A 20414-nucleotide genomic window follows, 5' to 3' on the forward strand; every position below is an offset into this window, starting at 1 on the left:
GTGAAAGTATGTATACTCTGATATAAGAACTGCTGTAGGTCTACAAAGGAAATGAAATAATTCTGTCAACTTTTTCAACCTAGTGAAAAAGTTGCTAAGTATCCTGGCATAATGTGAGACCAGCTCAAGCATTTAAAATGCTCTGGAAAAGGCCCATTGAACTAGAATGTATAACACACACACACATCTGTGATCTGAGAAGCTTATTTTAATAAGATGAAAGAATTTATTGTGGCGATGTTTGTTACTAACTACAAACAAATAAGAATTCTAGAGACTTTTTTTTTTTAATCGCAGTACTGGAGGTTGAACCCAGGGCCTTGCACATGCTAAGCAGGTGCTCTACCACTGAGCTAAATACCTAGCCCTTTTTACATTTCCAAAAAATATTTATTTTGAGTCAGGGTCTTGCTTACTTGCTAAGGTGTCCTTGAATTTGTGATGTTCCTGTTTCAATCTTCCAAGGCACTGGAGATTACAGGCTCATGTCACCACACTTAACTTTAATTTTTTTAATTTGGACTATATGCAGGTAAGTAATTCAAATGTTTCTTGTTTCCATTGTGTGTATATTTACTAGATACAGATGCTCCAAGCTGGTGATTAATTGACAGAACAATGAGCCTTTTTATTCTTTCTTATATTTCATAGAATCCTAAATAGGACAGTTTCTACAGTTATGAGACAAATCAGTACAAATAAGTTCTGTGAATATTTTATTTACTTATATTTATCAAATAATTTCAAAGCTATTATTAGTTTTGAAGATATTAGAGTCCTGCCTATATTCCTTTAGATTTATATATCAATTTGGATCTGGATTTTGGCAAATGACACAGAGAACAGGGAAATAGTTACTTCTTTTCTTGACTTCTTAAGTTCCATTTACTTTTATATCTGTAATTGGCCTTAGAGAAGAACTTTATACATTCCTCTAATTGACTGTTTGCGAATGTAACCAGGATTGACCCCCTTCTCAGCAAGGTGTCCAAATGCTCTGGCTTCCAGTCTGCTATAGTTTCTAGGGATAGGAAGAGTGTGTGGTCCAGCTATGATGTGGATATGATTTGAGTGTCTTCCTGATTTGAAATTTAATCCCCATTGTGAAGCATTACAGGAGTGGAAATTCAAGCTCACTCTGACATTTAGCAGTGAGCATTCGGGAGGCAATTAGGATTAGATAAAGTCATTTTTGTGGAGACCCATGATGGAATCCTGGTGACTACAGAAGAAGAGAGAAAAGGTACAGCGAGGTATGCCTGTAATCCCAGATACACAGGAAGGCTGATATAGGAGGATCATAAGTTCAAGAGCAGCCTGGGCAATTTAGTGAGCTGCTGTCTCAAAATAAAAAATAAAAAGGGTTGGGAATATAGTCCAGTGGCAGAGTACCCCTAGCTTCAATCCCCAGTACTTCAGGGGGGGGGGCTGAAAACTCACATACACATGCATGCTCCCTATCTCTTGCTATATGATACCCTGGGCTACCTTAGGACTCCATCAACAAGAAAGCTGGACTTTACACCTCCAGAATTGTGAACCAAAATAATCCTCTTTTCTTTATGAAGTAACTTGTCTTGGGTATTTCATTATAGCAAAGAAAACAGACTAATACAGATCACTTCCATTCTGTTCTTATTCAGGATATTGGAAATGGAAGACAATTTGGAAATTATGTAATTTAACACTGTAATTTTCATATAAAGAAGTTTATCCAGAAAGATAAAGTGATATTCCAAATGACACTTCACAGATGGTATTAGAATTAGATGTCCCAATTCCTAATTCAGGATGTTTTTTCCATCACATCATACCTCACAGACTATCAAGAAAAATCCAAATTATTCTTTAAGTTATCTGATAGTGATGAGAATTCATCACTCAGGCCTTTGTTCTTTTAGCCCATTCTGCAAAATTTTCTAGTTTCTTAAATATTTGATTAAGCCCTCAAAATAATGTTGATACCTTACAGACAGAGATCAGTATTTGTGGATTTCCTGTAAATTTGTGTGCCAAAAGCAAGTTCAAGGTTAGGTAGTTTTAAAAGCTAAACTGCTATTCATGTATGCAGCCAAATAGTTCCAATCTTGGCAATCTTTGCCCAAGGTCTCTTCTTTAGGAAATCTAGAGTGCAACAAAGCATTTGAATCACCTTCACAGTCCCAGAGTTTCTGGACTCTGTTGAAGGAGAATATTACACTGATTAAGGAACGGTGAGTAGGAAGGACACATGAATGGCTGATGTTCACTTGGTTCAGCTTTTGAAGACATACTCTTCTAACTGAGGGTTTCTGCCTCTTACCATTTTGAAAGGTATGCAAGAAGCAATTGAATGGATATTTTAGAAGGTAGGATACTAAAATGTACAATAAAGAGTGATAGCAAATGTCCTAAAAGTAGAGGAAAAAAATTGCTTACCATTGATTCAATTCTTTGACTCATTTCTGTGAAATTTTTAGAAGCTTCTCTTCCAAACTCATTATACAGTTTGTCACTGGTGAATGGCAATATGCTATAGTAATTGTAGGTCTTCCTTTGATCTACAAAGAAAGAGACAGAAGTCCATCATAATTTTTTATCAGATGTGTGTTTAAACACCATTATTATCCCATTTGGTGGTTGCTAGAAAGACTAAGACAGGGAGGAATGCTCTTACCCAGGTCATCCTCTTCATCATCCTGCCCCGGGCTTATCTCAGAAGATGAGAACATTTGTCAACATATGAGTTAGAGTGCAAAAGCTGTAAGGAACACCTGGTGTTCCTGGAGCATTTTAGCAATACCACATTGGCCTTATGGGCTGATTACTCATGTATTCTCCATTCCTGAATAGGCCACCTGAGCACACAAACAAGCATAGATTCAGAAGCTTCCCAAGATTGAATGCCTTTCTATATTCCAAAAGTAGACTACCCCCCCCCCCCAGTAAACTACAGTAAACTACACATCAATTCTGGACGCTGTGTGAGAAAATTTATTTTTAGCTAAAAGGCAAAATGAGGATAGGAATTAAAGTGCTAGGGATTCACTTTAGGGAGCTAGAACTGCCAACTTTCATAACATTCCGAAGACAATATTTAGTTTCACCTGGGACCCTTGTCCCTCCATTTATTTTCTCCACCACCTGCAGATGTCTTGTCATCTTAGCTACTGTCTCCATTTTTGAATCCAATTTAAGCAGCCCACACTTTTGACCTACTGAAGGGTTAATGCGGTATAGCTTTTTCTCTACCCTCCTAAACGTGAAGCAAGCACAGAGCCTTCAGTAACTCATCCACTCGTTTGATGAATATATATGCCAACTGCTTTTCTGTGAGAGACACTGTTCTAAACATCAGGAATACAGTAATGAGCAAGAGAGTTGTGTATGCTCATTATAAGAGACTGTACCTCATCCACTTTCAGTCTCTCTCCTCTTCTAGGTTCTTTCCCATTCTTTTCCTCTTTATTTAAACCCCAGAGGAAGAGCACACAAACCAGTGGCTCAGGCATCTTCATATATCACATTTAATTTACAATAACACCCTCATGGGGAAGCAGAATTAACAACACTTAGAGGGTTCCAGTCTGAGAAATATAAATAATTTGCCCAACCCCAATGTGACACAGCCAGAAAAGACAATTGAATTTCTTTTTTGTATTTTTTTTTAATTTTTTATTGTTGGTTGTTCAAAACATTACAAATTTCTTGACATATCATATTCCACACTTTGATTCAAGTGGGTTATGAACTCCCACCTTCACCCCATACACAGATTGCAGAATCACATCAGTTACACATCCATTGATTTACATATTGCCATACTAGTGTCTGTTGTGCTCCGCTGCCTTTCCCATCCTCCACCCTCCCCCCTCCCCACCTCTCCCCTCCCCTCCCCTCCTCTCTCTCTACCCCCTCCACTGTATAACCCTGAGGGTCTCCTTCCATTTCCATGCAATTTCCCTTCTCTCTCCCTTTCCCTCCCACCTCTCATCCCTGTTAAATGTTAATCTTCGTCTCCTGCTCTTCGTCCCTACTCTGATCTTAGTTACTCTCCTTATATCAAAGAAGACATTTGGCATTTGTTTTTTAGGGATTGGCTAGCTTCACTTAGCATAATCTGCTCTAATACCATCCATTTCCCTGCAAATTCTATGATTTTGTCATTTTTTAATGCAGAGTAATACTCCATTGTGTATAAATGCCACATTTATTTTATCCATTCGTCTATTGAAGGGCATCTAGGTTGGTTCCACAGTCTTGCTATTGTGAACTGTGCTGCTATGAACATCGATGTAGCAGTGTCCCTGTAGCATGCTCTTTTTAGGTCTTTAGGGAATAGACCAAGAAGGGGAATAGCTGGGTCAAATGGTGGCTCCATTCCCAGCTTTCCAAGAAATCTCCATACTGCTTTCCAAATTGGCTGCACCAATCTGCAGTCCCACCAGCAATGTACAAGTGTACCCTTTTCCCCACATCCTCGCCAGCACTTGTTGTTGTTTGACTTCCTAATGGCTGCCAATCTTACTGGAGTGAGATGGTATCTTAGGGTGGTTTTGATTTGCATTTCTCTGACAGCTAGAGATGTTGAGCATTTTTTCATGTACTTGTTGATTGACTGTATGTCCTCCTCTGAGAAGTGTCTGTTCAGGTCCTTGGCCCATTTGTTGATTGGGTTGTTTGTTCTCTTATTGTCTAATTTTTTGAGTTCTTTGTATACTCTGGATATTAGGGCTCTATCTGAAGTGTGAGGAGTAAAGATTTGTTCCCAGGGTGTAGGCTCCCTATTTACCTCTCTTATTGTTTCTTTTGCTGAGAAAAAACTTTTTAGTATGAATAAGTCCCATTTGTTGATTCTAGTTATTAACTTTTGTGCTATGGGTGTCCTATTGAGGAATTTGGAGCCCGACCCCACCGACTGTAGATCGTAGCCAACTTTTTCTTCTATCAGACGGCGTGTCTCTGATTTGATATCAAGCTCCTTGATCCATTTTGAATTCACTTTTGTGCATGGCGAGAGAAAGGGATTCAGTTTCATTTTGTTGCATATGGATTTCCAGTTTTCCCAGCACCATTTGTTGAAGATGCTATCCTTCCTCCATTGCATGCTTTTAGCCCCTTTATCAAATATAAGATAGTTGTAGTTTTGTGGATTGGTTTCTGTGTCCTCTATTCTGTACCATTGGTCCACCCGCCTGTTTTGGTACCAGTACCATGCTGTTTTTGTTACTATTGCTCTGTAGTATAGTTTGAAGTCTGGTATCGCTATACCGCCTGATTCACACTTCCTGCTTAGCATTGTTTTTGCTATTCTGGGTCTTTTATTTTTCCATATGAATTTCATGATTGCTTTCTCTATTTCTACAAGAAATGCCGTTGGGATTTTGATTGGCATTGCATTAAACCTATAGAGAACTTTTGGTAATATCGCCATTTTGATGATGTTAGTTCTGCCTATCCATGAACAGGGTATATTTTTCCATCTTCTAAGATCTTCTTCTATTTCTCTCTTTAGGGTTCTGTAGTTTTCATTGTTTAAGTCTTTTACCTCTTTTGTTAGGTTGATTCCCAAGTATTTTATTTTTTTTGAAGATATTGTGAATGGAGTGGTTGTCCTCATTTCCATTTTAGAGGATTTGTCGCTGATATACAGGAATGCCTTTGATTTATGTGTGTTGATTTTATATCCTGCCACTTTGCTGAATTCATTTATTAGCTCTAATAGTTTCTTTGTAGAGCCTTTTGGGTCTGCTAGGTATAGAATCATATCATCTGCAAATAGTGATAATTTAAGTTCTTCTTTTCCTATTTTTATGCCTTTAATTTCTTTCGTCTAATTGCTCTGGCCAGTGTTTCAAGAACTATGTTGAACAGAAGTGGAGAAAGAGGGCATCCCTGACTTGTTCCAGATTTTAGAGGGAATGCCTTCAGTTTTTCTCCATTCAGAATGATGCTAGCCTGAGGCTTAGCATAGATTGCTTTTACAATATTGTGGTATGTTCCTGTTATCCCTAGTTTTTCTAGAGTTTTGAACATAAAGGGATGCTGTACTTTGTCGAATGCTTTTTTCCGCATCTATGGAGATGATCATATGGTTCTTATTTTTAAGTCTATTGATGTGGTGAATAACATTTATTGATTTCCGTATATTGAACCAGCCTTGCATCCCAGGGATGAATCCTACTTGATCATGGTGCACAATTTTTTTGATATGTTTTTGTATCCGAGTGGCCAGAATTTTATTGAGGATTTTTGCATCTAGGTTCATTAGAGATATTGGTCTGTAGTTTTCTTTCTTTGAAGTGTCTTTGTCTGGTTTAGGTATCAGGGTGATGTTGGCCTCATAGAATGAATTTGGAAGTTCTCCCTCCTTTTCTATTTCCTGAAGTAGCTTGAAAAGTATTGGTATTAGTTCTTCTTTAAAAGTTTTGTAAAATTCTGCTGTATACCCATCCGGTCCTGGGCTTTTCTTAGTTGGTAGTCTTTTGATGGTTTCTTCTATTTCCTCAATTGATATTGGTCTGTTTAGGTTGTCTATATCCTCCTGACTCAATCTGGGCAGATCATATGACTTAAGAAATTTATCTATGCCTTCACTGTCTTCTAATTTATTGGAGTATAAGGATTCAAAATAGTTTTTGATTATCTTCTGTATTTCTGAAGTGTCTGTTGTGATATTGCCTTTTTCATCCCGATGCTAGTAATTTGAGTTCTCTCTCTTCTTCTCTTCGCTAGCATCGCTAAGGGTCTGTCGATTTTGTTTATTTTTTCAAAGAACCAACTTTTAGTTTTGTCAATTTTTTCAATTGTTTCTTTTGTTTCAATTTCATTAATTTCAGCTCTGATTTTAATTATTTCTTGCCTTCTACTTCTTTTGCTGTTGTTTTGCTCTTCTGTTTCAAGGATTTTGAGATGAAGTATGAGATCATTTATTTGTTGGTTTTTTCTTTTTCTAAGGAATGAACTCCACGCAATGAATTTTCCTCTTAGAACTGCTTTCAATGTGTCCCATAGATTCCGATATGTTGTGTCTGTGTTTTCATTTATCTCTAAGAATTTTTTAATTTCCTCCTTGATGTCTTCTATAACCCATTGATCATTCAGTAACCTATTGTTCATTCTCCAAGTGATGTATGCTTTTTCCTTCCTTCTTTTATCGTTGATTTTCAGTTTCATTCCATTATGATCAGATAAGATGCATGGTATTATCTCTACTCCTTTATATTGTCTAAGAGTTGCCCTGTGACATAATATATGATCTATTTTTGAGAAGGATCCATGTGCTGCTGAGAAAAAAGTATAACTGCTTGATGTTGGGTGGTATACTCTATATATGTCAATTAAGTCTAGGTTATTAATTGTGTTATTGAGTTCTATAGTTTCCTTATTCAACTTTTGTTTGGAAGATCTGTCCAGTGGCGAGAGAGGTGTGTTGAAGTCTCCCATGATTATGGTATGGTGGTCTATTAGACTCTTGAACTTGAGAAGAGTTTGTTTGACGAACATAGCTGCACCATTGTTTGGGGCATAAATATTTATGATTGTTATGTCTTGTTGGTGTATGGTTCCCTTAAGCAGTATGTAGTGTCCCTCTTTATCCCTTTTGATTAACTTTGGCTTGAAATCTATTTTATTTGATATGAGTATGGACACTCCTGCTTGTTTCCGAAGTCCATATGAGTGATATGATTTTTCCCAACCTTTCACCTTCAGCCTATGTATGTCTTTTCCTATCAAATGCGTCTCCTGTAGGCAGCATATTGTTGGGTCTTGTTTTGTGATCCATTCTACTAGCCTGTGTCTCTTAATTGGTGAGTTTAAGCCATTAACATTTAGGGTTATTATTGAGATATGGGTTGTTCTTCCAGCCATATTTGTTTATTTCTGTTACTAAACATGGTTTGTTTTCCTCTTTGATTATTTTCCCCCTCTTTACTGTCCTACCTCCCACTGTTGGTTTTCATTGTTATTTTCCATTTCCTCTTCCTGTAATGTTTTGCCGAGGATGTTTTGAAGAGATGGTTTTCTAGCTGCGAATTCTTTTAACTTTTGTTTATCGTGGAAGGTTTTAATTTCATCTTCCATCCTGAAGCTTAATTTCGCTGGATACACAATTCTTGGTTGGAACCCATTTTCTTTCAGTGTTTGAAATATGTTATTCCAGGATCTTCTAGCTTTCAGAGTCTGTGTTGAAAGATCAGCTGTTATCCTGATTGGCTTACCCCTAAATGTAATCTGCTTCCTTTCTCTTGTAGCTTTTAAAATTCTCTCCTTATTCTGTATGTTGGGCATCTTCATTATAATGTGTCTAGCTGTGGATCTCTTATGATTTTGCACATTCGGCGTCCTGTAGGCTTCTAGGATTTGGGATTCTGTCTCATTCTTCAAGTCTGGGAAGTTTTCTCGTATTATTTCATTGAATAGACTGCTCATTCCTTTGGTTTGGAGCTCTGTACCTTCCTGTATCCCAATGACTCTTAAGTTTGGTCTCTTAATGTTATTCCATATTTCTTGGATGTTCTGCTCATGGTTTCTTAACAGTCTTGCTGAGCTGTCTATGTTCTTTTCCAGTTGAAATACTTTGTCTTCATTGTCTGATGTTCTATCTTCTAAGTGTTCTACTCTGCTGGTAGTATTCTCCATTGAGTTTTTAAGTTGGTTTATTGCTTCCTGCATTTCTAGGATTTCTGTTTGTTTGTTTTTTATAACCTCTATCTCCCTGTATAGTTGATCCTTTGCTTCCTGGATTTGTTTGCGTAATTCATTGTCGAAGTGATCTTTCATTGTCTGATTTTGCTGTCTAATGTCTTCCTTGATACTCCAGATCATCTGAAGCATGTATATCCTGAATTCTTTATCTGACATTCCATCTGCTGCAGCTGTTACCTCTTCTAAAGTTGCGTTGACCTGCATTGCTTGTGGTCCTTTCTTTCTTTGTCTTTTCATACTGCTTGCGTATCTTTCCTGCAGGCGCGGGCGGCGGCTCTGCTCTCTCCTTATTCCAATTGGGGTGTCGTGGCTACCACGCCGGCAGGTCACTGGGCCTGTTCTGGGTGCTGGCGGCAGCTCTGTTCTGCCCCTACTCCAATTGGGGTGACGAGTGTACCACATCGGCAGGCCACCGGGCCTGATCTGCTGGTCGGTTGCAGGTTTGCCTACCCTGCAGGCACGGGCGGCGGCTCTACTCTGCCCCTACTCCAAATGGGGTGACGTGTCTGTCGTACCGGCAGGCCACTGGGCCTGTCCCGCTGGTCGGTCGCAGATCTGCCCACCTTTCGGGCACGGGTGGCGGCTCTGCTCTGCCCCTACTCCAATTGGGGTGTCGTGACTACCCCGCCTGCAGGACGCTGGGCCTGTTCCTGGCACGGGAGGCGACTCTGCTCTGCCCCTACTCCAATTAGGGTGGTGTGTGTACCACGCCGGCAGGCTCCTGGGCCTGATCCGCCGGTCTGTCGCAGGTCTGCCTACCTTGGAGGCGCGGGCAGCGGATCTGCCCTGCCCCTCCTACCACGCCTGCGGACCCCTGGGCCTGATCTGCAGGTTGGTCACAGGTCTGCTCACCCTGAGGGCACGGGTGGCGGTTCCGCTCCGCCCCCACTCCAATTGGGGTCACGTGGCCACCACACCGGCAGGGCCTGATCCGGGCGTGGGAGAAGGATCTGCTCTGCCCCTACTCCAGTTGGGGTGACGTGTGTACCACACTGGCAGGCCACTGGGCCTGACCCGCCAGTCTGTGACAGGTCTGTTTACCTTGCAAGCGCTGGCAGCGGCTCTGCCCTGCCCCTCCTACCACGCCCATGTACCACTGGGTCGCGGGTCTGCCCACCTTGCGGGTGGCGGCTCCGCTCTGCCCCCTCTCCAATTGGGGTCATGCGGTCACCACGCTGGCGAGCCCCTGGGCCTGCTCCGGGCGCTGGTGGCGGCCCAGCTCCTCCCCTCTGGCTCGACCACAAATTGAGGAGACTTGGGTGTCTGTGCCTCACCCCCCCTACCAGGAGACCAACTGTTTCTGTCGCCGCTGGTATTGATGAAGTTCTCTCCTCCGCCGCTTTCTAATGTCATGAGATCTCTGCCATGTTGGTATCCTATGCGAATGGCAGCATTTCATTCCCCTTGCCGGGCAACCAAAGCAACGGGTGAGTCCTGACCGGCCCTCAGCAGGACCCGGACCGAGAAGCAGTTTCTGGCCTGGGCCAGGGCAGTTCCGGGAGCCGGAACTCGGCCGCTCCGTGCTCGGTGTAAGCTCCGATAAGAGTAGGCTCCAAGAAGCAGTCCCCGCGGGCTCAGTTCCGGGAGCCGGAATTCGGCCGCTTAGTGCTTGGTGTATGCTCTGATAGGAGCAGGGTCCAAGAAGCAGCCTCCGCAGGCTCCCCAGCCCTGGGCCAGGGCGGTTCCGGGAGCCGGAACTCGGCCGCCCTGCGCTCGGTGTTCCCTCCGATAAGATCAGGTTCTAAGAAGCCCCCAGGCACTGAACCCTAGCAATCTGTCTGCAAGCCGCAGGCAAATGGCAGCCTGAAATTACCTGTTCTATGGCTGAATGAGCTGCGGTCAGTCGAAAACAGAAGACAATTGAATTTCAAGCCAAAACTTAGCTCCTAAAGCACAGATTTTTTTTTGCAATACTGCTTCTTGAAGTGGGAAAAAAACAACAACAAAAAAACATTGTCTTTCATGGAAACTATGGGTTTTTAATTGTAACTTTCATTCAAAAAACTATTGGTAAATTTGTTAAATTTCAAAAGAATCCCAGGACCATTCAAAGGATTTGGTAGGTTTGAGAAGGAAGTTGTTTGTCAGACTCTGTCAAGGCCTGGAGAATAGCTGGAGATGTAAGGATGAGGGTGGGAGGTTGGAGATATCCAAGTTCAAGGTCTCCTGAGCACCAGCAACCTACATGAGGAAGGAGGGAGTTTTTGCCCTTCCTTATCCTTCCTCTCTTCCCTCTCCCTGAATAACTTTGAAGGGCCAGTGTGGCATGAAATGTAGGCAGGTCCCCGGCAATATATATATACATTTCAAATAAAGTTTATAATTTAATGAAAATAGTATGTGTTTTATTATATTTGCATTTTTTACATCTGTCTCATGGTTAGCCATAACTTTCTGTGTAACTACATTCATTGTTCTAGAATGTTGCTTCTCAAACTATAATGTAAAAATGGACCACCTGGGGATTCTGGCACATTAGGTCTAACATTGGACACAGATTTTATATTTTTTAGCATGCTCCCAGGTGATGCCAATGCAGTTAGAACTTAATTACACATTAAATAGTAAGGTTCCAGAGCAGAAGCTAATAGACCTTATCCTTAGACCTAATCTATATCCTTAGACCTGGATTCTTTGAATTGTTTGGTTGAATCCTTTGAAATTGTCATTTGCATAGCAAATATCAGTAATTTTGTATGCTTCAATCACAGCCACATGAACAACTTATCTATAACAAATATTTTACTTTGCTTTGTAAACAGGCCAGTAAGTTTTAAAACATATTTACAGTTTTCAGAATTATATGGTTTATCTAGTTATTTAAAAGTATGATTTGGACTATTAACAGGAAAGTAAGAAAAATTGGGACAAATGTTGAGTTTGTTGATAATTTTCTAATAGGTTTGTGATTCAATAATTTTCAGGGATGTCACTCATTGACAGATTCACCATCTGACATTCAAATCATGAAGGTAGGGCTGGGGATATAGCTCTCACAAGCACAAGGTTGTGGGTTCAATCCCCAGCACCACACACAGACACACACACACACACAAAAAAAATAAAAATCAAAAAGGTGCAGAAATGGAAACCCTAAGGCCCTGGACACCGACCACACACACAAATCTAAGATATCCTGAACTTTGTGAAGTAAGGGTCAAAATGATACTTTTCCTAATCTGATTACCTTTATCAATATCTATTTCTGCAACAGATGTTTTTTATTTGGTCGCTTATATTTACTTTGTTGTCAGTTTATATCTGCCAAGAGGGCAGGGCACAAAGACGGCAGTTACACACCTCATAATAATCATTGTTTATTCAGGTGTACCGTGTGGGCTGTGGAAGCTGTGTGTTCCATATTTCCGAACTGCTCATCTCAACAATGGGATTCAGGAATTGGTAACTAGAAGAATAGTGCCAGTTCTTCACAGTATGTATATGAATAAGACATACAATATTATAAAACTTGGCTTGGGAACAGGCAAAGGAGAAGTAGCAAATAACATTTTCTCTCATGAAAGTGATCAGGCCCCTGGCATTACTAGGAACTTCATGTGAAGTCAGAGAATCCCCGCCCCCCCAAAAAAATCATAGATATGATTCATTAATTTTCACCACTCAATATTCAAATTAGTTATAAAGTAACTAATAGGTGCTGAAATTCTGTGAAGTTCTGGAAACATAAAAGTGAATAAGTCATAGTCTTAGGCATCCATGGGAAGAAGTCACAATCCTCACGACATAATGGGACTTGATAAATTCATAACAGAACTAAAGAATTGTAATCAGTAACACATTTTTATTAAAAGCATTTACCAGAGAAATCTCTGTTCTCAAATGAAAATACCCTGAATTTAAAGACTTGCATTTGGGCAAATTCTAATACACACACACACACACACATACACACACACACACACAGAGTTTTAAATATTTTTTTCTTAAACTGCCCAGAATTAGTCTACTTCGCTTTGGAAGATGAGATTGATCATGTGTGGATAATGGAGGAAGATGACCAGATTACGTATCATTCTATTTCTTTATAGGAAACCACCTTTAACAAATTCCCAATGAAATTAGAATCAAGTGATTAACTTTCATGATTTCAAGGCCTTGAATATCAAAGAATAATCTAATCACAGAGGGAGATATTAAACTAAGAGGTCATAGTTGAGTCAACTAATTAAAACCCAAGACATGATAGAAGGAAACTTCAGAAGGGTTGTTAGACCCTGGAAGAATTGTTCTACAGTACCCTGGAGACCTTTCTAATAACATAGCAACTAGCAGTTCATCTGGCAGTGAGATATCTGATAACCGCAGAGTGAACCTCTTAAAATTAACCTCAGCATATCCTGTCTTCTTTAATCACACTATAGCTGAGGATAAGATTTTAAATAAAAGAAATAGGCACTTATTCAACATCATACAGCTATGGGGATCTTTCCAATTTGTTAGTACAGAATAGAGCCTATTTCTCTATAAAGATTATCTTTATTGTATAATTAATTTATAGGGATGTCAAGACTTCAGTTAAAAATTATTTTAAGTTACTTTTCTCAAACAAGTTAAGACAGTAAATCGAGCTAACCTGTGGTTTTTCTCTTTAAGACTTGATTATCACTTATTAATTAATATGAAAACTAGCATGCTAGTCCCATCAGGGAGTATTGCTATATCAAAGAGAGAAAGAAAACCCCTCCTTGGCTCGTGGATTGAAGTGAAAGACAAAGAAGCAGGTAAAGATGTGTCTGGGTTATGCAAATGAGTCACAGCAATGAATGAACAAGCCCCAGGCAAAACAAAACAGGAAGGTACATGAGGAAATGCTTGGGGTAAATCACATGATTCTAGGGCAGCTCATACTTACTGTATCTCACATAATGAACAGTGAGTCCAATGCACACTGCTAGGATAATCAGGGATAAAAAGGTGATGAGGCCAACAACCCAGGGCTCCACGCGCCGTCCTTTCCTGGCCCTCGCCACGGGTGGCCTGAGGAAGAAAGTAAATGATGGATTACAGACGGTACAAGGAAGCCCACATACACTCCTTAGGCAGAACAGATATATCTGAGGAATAAAGGACATTCAGGTGGCAGTGTAGGGTTTAGAACAAACCCTGGTCCCAGATGCTGAAGCCAGTCTTGGCTCTGACAGCCTGGCCCTATGCAAGTAATTTGACTTCTCTGTGCCTCAGTTTCTTCTTCCATAAAATGAAGACCATAGTAACAGTACCTACTTCATAGGATTATGATAAGAATTAGATGAAGGTACTGTATATATGAGGTGTCTATGATAGTTTCTGGCCTGTAGAAAGTGTTATGTGATAGCTAATACTTGTAAAGCTAGCTATGGACTAGCTATGGACAAGCTATGGAGCTAAATTCTATAGGAACTACGTCTTTTAAGCCTATTTCTAGCACTCTAGAATGACAAATAGCCTGTGAGATACATTGCAGTTCAAATCACACAAGTTCTAGATAGAGTTTCTAATTCCATTCTCCTTATAATTTTCTGTTTAATTCAAAATCCAAACTCTTAGGATACACATAAGAGATTGCCCTCTTCAAAACCTCCTGAGTTTTTGAGTTAATATTTATCTCCAAGCCTCTCCCATTTATTCTGCCTCTGAAACATGTTATTGAAACATGTTGAGTAACCTGGTTTATTTGTTTTTGTGAATGATGAAGTTGCTGTTCCCTTGGATTATAATAGTTGGTAAGCAAACTCAACAGCAGAGAAAAAATAATAAATCAGAGCTGACTAAGGAGTTTGGCTATAATAGTGTTATTTTAAAATTTCCTGAGGTGTTTTGCATGTGCTTTTTTTTTCTTTTTTTCTTTTTTTTAAGTTTGTTACCTGTCTGGTTCCTGGGGACTAAAGGGAAATATATTGTTCTCCTGGAGGAGTATTGGGTGTTGAACCAGAACAAAGAAGGCTGTTAAGTCCAGCCCTTCCATTACCAACTCTGTGACTTGGATAGATCATTTAAGTTCTGAGCTAGGTTTCTCCACCTATAAGGCGCAGGATTATGTTTAAAACATGGTGGGGCTGGGGGTTGTGGCTCAGTGGTGGAGCGCTTGCCTCACATATGTGAGGCATTGGGTTCATTCCTCAGCACCACATAAAATAAATGAATAAAGTAAAGGTATTGTGTCCATCTATAAGTAAAAATAATATAAAACAAAGAAACACACACACAGTGGGACCTCAAAATGAGCTCATGAATGTGTAAACTTCTTGCAGACTACAAAGCATTTCACAAGAGATAATTTTTGCTTACCGATATCAAGAAGATTCTTGGGTTATAATAGTTGGTTTATCATCAAACTCTTTATATGCTGATATAAAACCAGGAATGATGATATTATAATACTGGTGTCATTACATCCTGGCTGTGTCTGAACATTGAATAGTGAACGTTGTCACATAAGCTAATGGTGTCATCATCTCTGTAGGACTCTGTCCCTGCTGAAGGCACTGGGGGGTAGCAGTAGGCTCCAGGGACTCTACTTGATCACCTCCCTTGTTCCTGTGATTGTCCCATGGGGCTGTAGCCAGGGAAACTTCATCTTCCCCTCTTCTACTTCTATCAGCTCCAGTTCTCCCTTGAGTGGGGCTCCAAACACCTGTTCCTAGAATGGCAATTACTGTAATATAAAAATACTTCTCCATAAGGAGTTTATTCTTTTCTGCACAATTGTGCTTAAGAAGCTCCCAAACTGATTCCTGTCTCTTCTTCTCTGAATGCTTGCTGTTCATCTGTTGCAGAAGAAAGGAGATGCATATAACAGACGTAAGCAAAATTTTGGAGGGATTAGAGGGAGGAAAGTGCTTCTCCACTAATGTCAGTGCATGCCAGATGAGGAGTGTGAATTTATGCTTGTAGGAAATATGATAAAATTACTAAAAATACATGATTGTTACGTAGAATTGTATAGTATAAGCAAGTTTAATTTGTTCCATAATAACTTTTAATCAAGACAGAAAGGTAAACAGTGTGGTCATTAAATTGATGAGGGTAAATCTGCATGTGTTAACATAAAAGGACAATGGTACATTTAGTGAAAAATATGGCAGAACTTATGTTATTCTACATCCCAGTCTTTATAAATAATAAAACTATATAGGTGTATACAGCAAAATATGTAGAAGAAAACATAAAATTATTAACAGTAAGATATGGAATAAAAAATTTGATTGTAATTTATGTATTTTTTCATTTTAGTAGATTTTTTTCAAGAAAGAGTGAGACAGAGTGAGAAAGAGTGAGAGAGGGAGATAGAGAGAGAATTTTAATATTTATTTTTTAGTATTTGGCAGACACAACATCTTTGTCTGTATGTGGTGCTGAGGATCGAACCCGGGCCGCACGCATGCCAAGCGAGCGCGCTACCGCTTGAGCCACATCCCCAGCCCCCGTTTTGGTAGATTTTTTTAACAATAAACATTATGACTTTTGAATTAAATGAGAGAGAGAGAGAGAGACAGAGACAGAGATACAGAGATATCTTTAAAAGAAAAAAAATGACCAAGGACAATTATACATGCTTTTTAATGAAGTTCACATCATTATTGAGTCTAAGATACCACTGTTATGTCCTTTCCTGACCCCCACCTCCCATAATGATTTAAGTGACATGCTGTCTTTGGTGGTTTAGAAGGAGCCAAGAGGGACATTATGGAACAAAAACAACAGAGAAACCAGAAAAAATACTTTGAGTAAACAATTAAAAGAGTGTATTTCTGAGCCCTTCTATCAACTTATTTATCATATAGTCTTGTAATAGCAGACTCAATTCTATCTGTTATGTTATTTGAGGATTATAATTCCAAACTCCTCTTAACATGACAAGCTATGTGAAGGTAAAAAATGATAAAGTATTTTAGTACTTCAAGCTTCCAAGTTTTAAAAAATTATTGTACAAATATCAAGAATGATTATAATTACTTTGTTAGTAATAATGACAATTAACATATTACCAAGATGTTTGTCATTAGAAACATTATCATTTTCTTTCTGAATCTTATGGTATTGCTTTTCAAACAGATTCACCCTACTTCTTTTTTTCCTACTTACCATTATTGAGGCATAATTTATCCTGTGTCTTAATCACTTTTTTTCCCCTCAGAAAGCAATTCGGTACTAAGTTGCTCCAAATTAGGTATGATTACAAAGTGTGCTCAAAAATAAGAAAAATGAAAAAAATAGCTGTTGAACATATCAACAAGCACTTGTGTAATTAGTCTCCCACGGCACATAAACAAGACACTTGTCCCTTCGTTATTTGTGCTTGCTGAAACAACTGCGCTTCCTCACCTAAATTCACCTTCAGATAAAATTGTTGAATTCTAATACTTTCAGTGGTATTAAATTGCTTTCTTATGATGATTTTATTTTTTTAGTTTGGGGAAAAAGAAGTTGTAGCTAGTGCAAGACTGGTGAATGTAGCAGCTAGAGGAGAGGTACATTTTGTCAGCTTCATATTGCCAGAAGCCAATCCGTCCACCACTACACTGACACTTCTTACTGTGTCAAATTTTAAAAATACTGCTAAAAAAGAAAAGCAGCAAGAACAAAAAGGCAAGGGAGGGAGGAAAGGGTACTATTGCAAATAAACCTCATATGTGTTAATAAAGTTTCATTTCTGTAGACTGAAACTGAAATTTCTTATCATTTTCACCTGTCATAAATTACTGTTCTTCTTTAGAAGTACCAAGGCTGCAGTTTCTCGCAGGCTGGCTTAAGTGATAGATTGCAAGTCAATGCTAATTGTGTTTGGAAGCTATCATGATCTTTCATGTTCTCGTCTTACTCATACCTAAATATAATATAGTCTTTCTGCAGTCTCTTTTTGATGCTGAATTTGTTCTGGCAGTTCTCACTAAAACTTGTCATATAGCTAGATGATGACCAGCTTCTCTTCTGGTTCCCCAGTCACTGATTCCCCATTATAGTAAGCCGTCTTTCTAGAAGTGATACGAAAAATGGCTTGGACTATTTTAAACCCAGGTTGCCTCCCTTGGCCTAGCATTTCCCCTTTCCAGTAAGCTCTTAGTTTTGCTTCTGCTGTCTTCTATGTGGAGTCACTCTGATTCTATTCTTTGCCTGCATCATAAAAGTCTTATGCATAGTTAAGGGCCAACTGAAAAGTCCCCTCCTCTCTGGTCAATGTATTCACTCCGGAGTATTACTTTGAAATATGCATTTCAAGCTACTTGGGGACAGGGCCTGAGCCTTATTTCTTTGTATGTCTCTCACTACATACCCAAGAAATTGCTCACAGAGGAACTGAATTGAAGTTGCCTCACAAATAGAATCAGTACTACAACATGGCATTTGATCTCTTTCAAAGTACTTGGAGTCTGCCCTAGTTCTAGAAAAGAACTTGGAAGATTACACATAAGAGAAGATAAGACAGACATTATAAAGAATAATTGTTCTTTAAGTAAAGCCTAATTGCAATAAGACACTCCATGCCCTGATCAAGATTTGTGGTTAATATTTGTATTTAACCTGCATTTAAAATACATGATTTCCCAACTGTGTATTCTATCTACTGTAAAACAGTTATCATAATATAGAAAGTGGCAAATGCAAATAAGGAGACATTAATTTCAGGAGACATATTATTTGTGGTCATTGAATGTCTGTGTTACAGTATCAAAACAAAAGCAAAAGCAAGATACCACAAATAGTAACAGCATAGTGCCTTATGACACTGTGAATTCCCTAATAAGTGCTTAAGATAAAAAATGCCAATTCATAAGTATTTATTCAGTATTTATTATGTACTGGCTTAGTTCATACAATTGTGCAGGCTTAGCTTCTCTGTAGAAATACTTCAGCTGCATTTTATATTAGGGAGAACTCCTACTAGCATGTCTTGAAGAGATCTTTACTCTTTCTTATGTTTCTATAACAAAGCTATAAAAATATTCAAGGTAGAGGGGCCAAGGATGTAACTCAGTGGTACAGCTTTGCCTAGCATGTGTACGAATCTTGGGTTCTCTTGGCACTAGGGAATAGCAAAAAAAAAAAAAAAACAAAAAAACAAAAAGACAAAATAAAAAATAAGATTTTGTGAATGTGTTTATGGATCATATGTTTTTATTTCTGTTTCTTAAAAGAAGAAATACAATAAAATTACTCCTTATAAAATTGAAGTAATATATTTCTGTTCTACCACTATTAAATAGAACATATCTATTAAGTATCTAATAGTCTCCATCAAGTCCTTGTATTAAATTATAATATGTGCAGTCCCTGTAATGATAACTATGAATAATTCTTTTAAGGAAGTTATAATAAGGTAGTAGATTAATTTCCAAACAATTACTTCCATTTTTATTTTATGACACTAATACAATTGGAGGAAAATTTATTGTTTTATCATAGATGCTCTTTTTTATACCTCTCCTTGTACCAGACTGATTTAAGGTGGCTTATAAAGATATGCATACCACACATCTATATCTATATATACATACATATGGGTATATGTACATATGTGTTTAGTGGGGGTGTTCCTTAATTAAATTGGGAATATAAGAATATATGTGAAACATAAAATAGAAATAGTACTAAGACTATGTAGGTAACATAATTTGCATGTAGTTATTTCTTAAATCAGGCCACAAAATTTGTAGCTTTCTAGTAGCCAGTTCAAAAACTAAATAAACTAAAAGCAAGCAAATCCTGCTGGAGGACATTCTTTATGGACCCCATAAGACAAAACAGAGCAATTAATTGTTCAGCAACAATACAATTCTTGGGTCCTCATTAAAAAAAAATTGTGATGCGGTGAACTATAGTCTCTACTATTCTTAATATAGACATAAAAATTAGCTTTATAATGTCCCTCAATTCCAATAAATGGCATTAATTAGTATTCAGTAAAAGCAATTTGATGTCAAGGTGAAGAAAGGTGTCTGTGTGAAATCACTCAGATACCAAGTACTATGATAATTTTTAAAAATATCTAACATTTCCATAATTATTATGGAAATGATTCTAGAAGATATTAACACATTATAAAATATCTAAAGATTATTAAAATGGTGGGCATAAAGCTGGATGTTTGAAAATAAAGTATTTTAGCCCAGCACAGAAATCCCAGTGACTGGGGAGGCTAAGGCAGGAGGCTTGCAAGTGTGAGGCCAACTGAGCTACTTAGCAAGATCCTGCCTCAAAATAAAATAAAAAGAACTGGATATGTAGCTCAGTAGTAGAGTTTCCCTGAGTTCAACCCCCTCTCCCTAGTAACACACACACAAAAAATACATAAATATAGACTTGTTTAGTATAGCAGTTAAATTCTTATTAAATATTGTAAGAGAAAATCATGTTGCATACTAAGTGTAAGTTGTGTAAAATTCATAATTTAGCCATTCCTCTATTTAACCAACCAAAAAACTCAAGCAATGTTATCCTTCCTCCAACCACTTTAAAAGAAGGTTGTGAAGACTGCATATGATAGATTTTCTTAGATAGGTGTATTATACAAAGAGTGGTGGTAACTCAGCACTAAGGAATGCCTTTGATCTTTGCTGTTATCATCAGGGTCTTTATTAAAGTTCCCAGCCAGATATTGTGTGGCATAGTTTACTCCAAACTAGTATTCAGGTTGACACTTTGCCTGACCTCCAGAAATTTATAATTATAGATAGATGGGGTACAAAAATATAAAGTTTTAATTCCACTAGCATATTTGCTTTTCT

General features: G+C 38.5%; 1 protein-coding gene across 1 annotated transcript in view; it reads right to left on the reverse strand.

Moving 5' to 3' along the window:
* The window catches only part of LOC124082250 (transmembrane protease serine 11E), a 48794-nt gene that overhangs the window by 20113 nt on the left and 8267 nt on the right, over positions 1-20414 (reverse strand). The window contains exons 2-3 of the mRNA XM_058574047.1: positions 13562-13686; positions 2419-2540 (exon numbers count right to left, since the gene is read on the reverse strand). Coding sequence (XP_058430030.1) covers positions 2419-2540; positions 13562-13686 — 247 coding nt within the window. The remainder of the gene's footprint in view (positions 1-2418; positions 2541-13561; positions 13687-20414) is intronic.

This window comes from Marmota monax, unplaced genomic scaffold (genome assembly GCF_021218885.2).
Source record: "Marmota monax isolate L192 unplaced genomic scaffold, Marmota_monax_Labrador192_F-V1.1 WCK01_AAM20220418_F8-fsc00132, whole genome shotgun sequence".
Classification (NCBI taxonomy): Eukaryota; Metazoa; Chordata; class Mammalia; order Rodentia; family Sciuridae; genus Marmota; species Marmota monax.